General features: G+C 32.3%; 1 protein-coding gene across 18 annotated transcripts in view; it reads left to right on the top strand.

Moving 5' to 3' along the window:
* The window catches only part of LOC106871531 (guanine nucleotide exchange factor DBS), a 180952-nt gene extending 172206 nt beyond the window's left edge, over positions 1-8746 (top strand). For 15 of the 18 annotated variants that reach the window (XM_052974317.1, XM_052974323.1, XM_014918046.2 and 12 more), the window contains 2 exons: positions 4084-4095; positions 8378-8746. In XM_052974317.1, coding sequence (XP_052830277.1) covers positions 4084-4095; positions 8378-8520 — 155 coding nt within the window. In that variant the 3' untranslated portion in view covers positions 8521-8746. Of the gene's footprint in view, positions 1-4083; positions 4096-4839; positions 4924-8377 lie in introns of all 18 variants that reach the window. The other 3 variants (XM_052974325.1, XR_008265927.1, XM_052974318.1) reach the window with 3 other exon arrangements.
* The last annotated feature ends 129 nt before the right edge of the window (positions 8747-8875 follow it).

The following is an 8875-nucleotide window of genomic DNA, read 5'->3' as shown; positions in this document are numbered from 1 at the left end:
CCCCCCCCCCCCATCGCACCCCTACCTCGCTACCCCCCCAATGACTTTTTTTTTTACCTTCTTCTTATCCTCTTTATTGCATGGCATGTTTCTTTTACTCCAATTGTCTCTTCCAATATTCTTTCTCTTTTCCTCATTTCTCTTTCTCACTGCCTGTTGTAATTTACCAATATTTGTTATTTCTTGCCTGAAATTTCATCTCTATTCACTCACTCACATGCATATACATACACTTACAAACACACACGCACACACACATGCACACACACACACACACATGCACACACACATGCACACACACACACACGCACACACACATGCACACACACATGCACACACACCTGTATACATATGTGTATGCATATATGTATATATATGTTTGTATATGTGTGTGTATATGTATATATAAAAAAATTAATATATTGATATAGATATATATAGATATATATGTATATACATAGATATATATGTGTGTGTGTATATATATATATATATATATATATATATATGTATAGATATATATGCATATATACACACACACATACACACACATACATATAAACACAATTGTTTTTAATAATTTTGTGAATTTTTCTCTGTTGTTTTGTAAAATTTGAAGGTCTTGCTTGTTTTCATAAGAAATTCTTTCGAATTTCCTTATTTTGCGAATAACGGCTACAACACCATCTGCTATTAGACTGGCTGGCATTGGTAACTGGCTAGAAACCTCAATAAATCTGCTTTGCCTTTTGTTCAAATTTTTTCACAGCATCCATTTCCTTTGCCTGTTTACCATTTTTGGAACTTTTAATCAAATATGGACCAAATTACATTGTAGAAGAGACATTTTAACCATCTAAAAACAGATGTTTATCAAGGATTAAAATAACGCCATGCCAGTGTAAGTGCTTTGGCTTAAACACACGGTTATGGATTAAGTTACTTACTTTACTAGTATAACTAAAATAATCAAAAATAGCTATTTTTTTACAGAAAAAATTTCTTTGCACACTTCTTCATGACTTTTCCCTTCTTTTGGCTCTGATATTACAATATATTTAGTCTTGTCATTGATGAGATCACAAATGGTGAGGAAAAAAAACTTTGATAAGCCCAGCTGATTGATTGATTGATAGACCAAATGATTGATCAAACAATCAATTAATTAATTGGTTAAATGTTAATTAACTGACTAATAATAATAAAAAGAAGTGAAATAGAACTAGTGTGTGTTTTATTACTGGCATAATGATCCTCCAAAGATAAAAACAAAATATTCATTTGTTCCCTGCTTAATTCTATGAAATAGAATGATGAAAATTGGAAGAATTTTTTTCCTATTCTAGGCTTTTTTAAAATTTTGAATTCTAGATGGAACCTCCGTCAAAATTCTAAAAATGGAATTTCCAATCAATAAACATCAAAGGTCTTTTAGAAAGGCATTAACAGATCTGAAATCAAGTTTGTTTTTTTTTTTCGTTTCTCTAAAGGAATTTTATAATTCTTCAAACTTCATTGGAAACATTTAAAGATATCTCATTACAACCATTTCACACCTTCTGATGGAATCTAAAATTTTGCAAAATTGCTATTGTTGTTGTTGTTTAGCTCCGAAGTCACCTCTAATTTTGCAGACCTATGATTTAAGGTGTTCCAGCCGTGACCATCATGTTTTTTCCTCCCTTTATTTTTGAGATAGCGTGGTGGGATTTTAGGGAAATATAGCTGCTATTTCTAGTATGTTAAGTGACCACATAGAAGCCCTTGTTGTTGTAGAAGACTCTCTGAGATATGCAATCAGTCTCTATCCTCAGCAACAAATACTGCACCACTGATATTCCATACTTAAGTCAGGTGTAACAACACACTATATCCTCTCTCTTGCAGTCAAGTAGCATTGATTATTAGTCAAATTCTCTCCTTTGGTCAGGATTTTATGGTCATCTCATGTCTTAAGAGCATGAAACCATGATTTAAGTCCCATATTTTGGATGCAAGAAGACAGTTATTATAGCAATCACCGTTATTATACTCTCCAATCAACTGAATCAATCTCTTCCTAATTCACTAAGAAACTGACCTTATTTCTGTCCTGTTTCCACATTACTCAGAGTAGAGACCTTATTATAATTAATATTCATTACATTAATTAAAAAAAAAAAATTCATTACAGTTAAGGTAATTAATGTGTATATATAGGTGCAGGCATGGCTGTGTGGCAAGAAGTTAGCTTCCCAACCACATGGTTCTGGGTTCAGTCCCACTGCATAGCACATTCAGCAAGTGCTTTCAACTATAGCCTTGGGCTGACTAAGGCCTTGTGAGTGGATTCGGTAGGTGGAAACTGAAAGAAACCTTTCATTTATATATATATATATATATATATATATATATATATATATACACACACACACACACATTCACACATGCACACATACATATATATATATACATATATGTGTGTCTTTGAGTTTGCCTCCCACCATTGTTGGTGTGTTTACATCCCTGTAAATTAACAGTTTGACAAAAGAAACTGATAGAATAAGTACCAGGCTTATAAAAAAATTAGTACTGAGATGATTTGTTTGACTAAAATTCGTCAAGGCTGTGCCCCAGCTTGGCCTGAAACAAGTAAAAGATGAAAGAATATAGGTGTGTTTGCGAAATAACATACATTCTAGTGACTTACTCTGAGTTCAGAAACCGATTTTGCTGAATGTTGTTTATTAGATTCATCCAATAGGTTATGGTCATGTTGGGGCACCACTGTTGTTATGTTTTAATATTAGTAATTTTGGAGGAAAATAAGCAGTGCTCAAACATTTGCAGGCGCTTCTAGACTGCAAAGAAATCATGTAGTTGATATTCAGGCAAAACATCTTCAGATGTGTGCAAGAGTAATATGAGTAGAAGGGCAGTTAGGAGAATTGGTTGGTTAATGATGGTTAGCATCAGCAAGAATTGTTCCTCTCTGGCAAAGGATCCTATGGGACATATTTGTTTCTCTCTCAAACTTATCATAGACACATAGGTTATGTGTCTCCCATATTTTCTGTGTCCAATATGTGTGATAATGTTCAATATATATGCAATGATGTTCAATATATGTGTATAACAATGTCCGATATGTGTGTGTTATAATGTCCAATATGTATAATTATTTTCAATATGTATATGTAATAATGTTTATTATATCAGGTAAACAGAAACAGCAATTAATTAGGTTTTGTTTGTCTTTTCCTGGCTTTTGTTTCTCCTTACTTCTTGTATTTTCTGCCTTGTTTGGTCTCAGATTCCAGTTCTTTAATCTCACAAAACAATAATCTTTACTTGTTCAAATTTATAAAACTTACATTGTAAACTTAAATATTATATTATCAATCTACATGTGTTATTAAATTATATCTTTAAAATCTATGTATTATATAATTATATACTTCATAATTCATGTTTTAGAAAATTTTGTTTCATAAAGCTGTTTTATAAAATCACCTTTCATGAAATCATTTGTTTGATAAAATGTTTTATAAAACTGTCATTATAATATAATGAAGAATATTCTAAGAGAGTAAAGATTAAATAAAGACATGAAGCAGTATACCCAACTAACCATCATTCTAAATAAAGACCAATATATACATACATACAATGTGTGTATGCATATATATATTTATATATACACACACATACATACATACCTACATAGTGTGTATGTATCTATATATATATATATGTAAATTTTATATATATATATATATATATTCATTTATATATGTATATATATATATATATATATATATATATATATATATATATGGGAGAATATACAAATAATAACAACAGACGAGGACAGGTGGTGTAAATAACAAAAGTATATATTAGTATGACGCTCGGGAATACGGAAAGTCTTTGACGTTTCGAGCTACGCTCTTCAACAGAAAGAATACGGAGACAAGGAGAAAAACACGAAGAAAAAATAAATTATATATATATGCATGCATATAGTCTCATGTAATTTATGTGTGACATATTTTAACTTCCATTTAAAATATTCTTTCTTTATTTCTCATTTTAATATTTTAGCATCCAGCGAAGGTTTGTAAAACAAAAACAAAAAAAAAGTAAAAAAAAAAAATGAGAGAGAATTGCAAATATTTCCAATCCAAATTCAGTGTTTCTTTAAACCCTCACCAATATTTCAATTTAAACCCTAACTCCCCTATAAACACAATGAACATCACCCTCACCATCACCGTCACCTCCAGCATTATTAATTTCATCACTAACCTCAAAAATAATTAATACCAGTAGGATCACCTGCTTCACCCTCACTTCCACCAATAGCATTTAATCTATAGCTAACCTTACAATTGATGTTGTGATGTTCATCACGCACCCATTTTCAATATTGTATTGATGACCACAATCAAAATACTTCCCTTAAAAAAACATACTTGTCCCGGTCCTACTGACATTTAAAATCCCCTCTCATTAGAAGACACCCTCTGAGTGTGTGCGTAAAATGAAATTCAGTGTACAAATGTACAAACAACAATTATAAAATACTCAATACTAGAAATAGAGCAAACAATGAATAAAGCTAAAGTAACTGTTGATTAAATTGTCAGTTTTTCACCACACATCTGTGGCCTTCTCAATAACTTCTGACATTAAGTCATTGAAAAGATTATATTCTTTAATATCGATACATTTTTTTTTTTCCTTCTTAACTTTCCATTTGTAAAAAAAACATACACACACACATATATATATATACATACTTTGGTTTATTACAGACGGAATGATATATATATCTTTGACTAATTTTAATTTTTTCAGTTAATTCGTTTGCACTCCAAATGGTAATGTTAGCTCAGCCATGGAGCAAAGAAAGCCACTAGAAATTTAACTGCTTGGTTGGCGGTAGGTCTGTTATGTTGTTCCGACAACAAAATCAAATCCAATTGTGTCCACCAAGCTACCCACTCTCCTCCCTCTTACCTTAGGAGACAAACTAACAGGACCACAACCATTTATCTACTAACATGTCTTGCCTTTGAGATGTTATCATTTTCATATTCCACCCACATCCTACCCTTAAACATTGATATTAACTTCAACTTATTAACATCAAAACCTCTACTAATCATGTTGTACAGTTTTGTATTGTTATTATTATTATTATTATTATTATTATTAGTCTTGTTATTTGATATCTGTTATATAATTGAAAAATTTTCTTTGTTTCGTTTAGTTTTTTTTAGTTCTTATTTATTTTTTACCCATTTTTGCATCATAAAATAAGCAAGGAAATAATGGGCTGTTAGGGTCATATTCGCATGGGGACAGTTGCAGCATGTTTTCACAAACACTGAATTCATTGCACTCACATTGACTATGTATGTGTGTGTGTGTGTGTGTGTATATATGTATTTTGTTCATATAAAGCATGGAAGAAATAAGTAACTTTCATCTCCACAATTCTGAAGTTTGCAGCTGTGCAAACCCATGGAAGCAATTAATGCAGTTGCCTACATACTCTGATGCCAGACTAGAAGCCATGATGCAGGGAAAACATCTGGAATAACGTTTTATGACTCTGGATGTACACCAAGTTACGTGGTATAGTGAAGTCCGAAGGTCCCTTCAGTCTCTTCAGCAATCTCTTACATTGTCTTATAAGCTCAGTTGTCTTGAATTTATTTTGCCACTGGGCATATTGTGTGAGAAAAAGAAAGTGAATCTGTTGTGCATGCAGCTGTTTCTGGCTCTAAAAATATACACCTTGCACTAAACTAACATCCTTCTCTTGCAAGTAAGACTGCATGGTACCCAGATGACAGAGTCCCCCCTCCCCACACACACACACACAATTAATTAATGTTGTTTTGATTGAAATGTTCTACACATCTACAGTAATGAAATACTGACCCTTCCATAGTTTCAAGTACACTGCAGAAGGTGGAGTATAGGCAAAAGCAGTTGTGATTCTCTGGAACCTTGGCATAGATGCATCGCCTGCAGAGATGCTGTGTGCAGAAATTCATAACCTTTATTGATCACCTATGAATGGATGAGATAACTTTAGGCAGCTTCCTCTTCAGTTTCCTTTCTATTTTTGTTTTACATTTTCTTTTGTTTATATATTTATTTTTCAGCAGTTACTGGATCATTGTCAAATTTGACATACAGGCTGATATATATATATATATATATATATATATATATATATATATATATATATATATATATCACAATTTAGGTTAGTTGAAATATGTTTCTCACATATTTCAACTGCTAAAGTCAAATACACTGCAGCTACCGTGGAGGAAAAAATCTCTCTTATGGTAAAAAGGTGTGAAAACCCCCAGTTCGTTCAGTGTCGCCATCTCTCAAGAAACTCAAACATCTTAGGTACATCTCATCGACAAGGGTCAATAAACTCGAAACAGCAATGTCTGAGATTCTCAAGAGAGGGTGACACTGAACAAACTGGGTGTTTTCACACCTCTTTACCATAAGAGAGATTTTTTTCTCCACGGTAGCTGCAGTGTATTTGCCTTTAGCAGTTGAAATATGTGAGAAACATATTTCAACTAACCTAAATTGTGATTATACGTAAACACTGCTTTGCAGCATTACTTTTATATATATATATATATATATATATATATATACACATACATACATACATGCACACACACACACACACATACACATGCACGTGTATATTATATATAAAGATTTATATATAGTAAAGGAACAATAATGAACATTTCAGATTTTTGCTACATGTGTTTCTGTCACATGATCATTTATTCAGTTATTCATAATATTATATAACTTTACACTTTTACAAACCCACATCATATCACCAGGCATATATATATATACATCTTTACACTTAGAATAAACAAATGTGCACTTTAAAATACATGTGTTCCTTGGGTGACAGCAATATTTTAATTTCAAAACTATTGAAGTGGGAAACTAAAGGAAGCTAACAGTCAAAAATGTTGATTTCAGCTCATTTCTAATATATTACCAACAAGCACTTTAACGATGATTATTATTGTTTGCTGAATAGTTCTATTTGTTGTAATATACGTAATTTTACTTTACAAACCATATCATGTTTATCGTTTTCTTTAGATTTGCAGGCTCAATTCGTTGAATATAATATTTGTATTACTCTATTTGATGACTTGAAAGACACATGACCATATTAGATGCATCCCAATTTCAGCAGTGTATGCAGGATAAAATGTTTTTAGTGCTTTAAATTTTATGGATGGCCCAACTTCACATATAGGACCCAAGGTGATTTGGGGGGAAAAGTGTGTCTTAGATGCCATCAAATACTATGTCTGTCCACCTGCTATTGCCAATCACCACTCCCCAATGATCTCAACATGTCTCTGCCTTGTTCAGATCATACTCTTGTTCTTTCTACCCTCTCACCTATTTTGATCCTTCTAGTACCATACTTCCTTCTGTCCTTTCTCTCCAGGTTCCCTTCCTTGTTCTCAGTCACCTGTGTAAATATAGACCCCATAATCTATTGTGTACTCTCTATACCTACATCTATTTCTCAGTGCTCATCCCTCAGATACCCATTCCCAACCTTTCTGCAAGCATCGTTTTCTCTTCAAATCTACATCTATTGTATATAAGGCAATGACCACCACTATAACACGATTGGCTAAAATGAGTAGAGAAAGCATAGGATTGTGAGGTCTCTTTAGTTCTGTCTTACCAAGAACTACTCAACCTCTCTGGTGCTGGTGCCACAAGAAGATGCACTCAATACACTCAGTAAAGTGATTGGCATTAGAAAGGGCATACAGCTATAGAAACCATGCCAAATGACGTGTGCTATGAGCACATAAGCTCGAATACTCCAGATGGTGCTCAAAAAATAAAGGGTGTTACCTTAGTTCACTGGTAGTGAACATCAGGCACTATTGTACATCTCCAGCGTTAGAAGCTGTGCAAAGACTATAATGATGATGATAATAATAATAATAATAATTAAGACAGTGAGTTGGCAGAATCATTAGTATACCAGACAAAATACTTAGCAGTATTTCATCCAACATTATGTTCTGAGTTCAAATTCTGACAAGGGTGACTTTGCCTTTTGTCCTTTCAGAGTTGATAAAACAAGTACCAAGATGGACACAGGAGTTGATGTAATCAATTTACCCCCTCCCCCAAACTTGCTGGCCTTGTGCCATAATTTGAACCCAATATAATGATATTAATAATAACTTTTTTTCAAAATTTTTTCTCTGTATTAATTCAAAATATTTTAAAAGTTACAACAATATTCATCTATTTTCATTGCTTTTTTTTTTCTTTCTGTTCATCTTTTCAGAACCATCACCAGTAGCCTCCCTCGATAGCGTCGGTGGAGGCAAAACAAGTCATTATGCTGTCCCTGGTCGCCATCATCATATGTCGAAGAAGCACAAAGTCAGTGGTTACCTATCGAGTCCTGGAGAAGAAACAACTGTTTAGCTTTTTTCCTATTTATCTAACTTTCTAGGTGTCTCTCTAACTAACTCTTCAAAAAAGAAAAAGAAAAAAAAAATAACCAACCAAACCAAGCAAACCAAACTTAATTTAACTTAACCCAATAACAAGCACCTTTTCATCCAGTTGTCTCGACGATTAACCTAAAGGCTGTGATATGAGAAAACAAAAATATTTAAAAAATAAACTTGAAAAAAAATTATAAATTTAATTCATAATACTTATTATGATGAGGATTAACATTATTATCATTATTATTATTATCATTATTATTATTATTATTATTATTATTATTATTATTATGATAATAATAATTATTATTATTGTTATTATTATTATT

Source organism: Octopus bimaculoides, chromosome 18 (genome assembly GCF_001194135.2).
Source record: "Octopus bimaculoides isolate UCB-OBI-ISO-001 chromosome 18, ASM119413v2, whole genome shotgun sequence".
Classification (NCBI taxonomy): Eukaryota; Metazoa; Mollusca; class Cephalopoda; order Octopoda; family Octopodidae; genus Octopus; species Octopus bimaculoides.
This window is presented reverse-complemented; position numbering and strand designations above follow the sequence as displayed.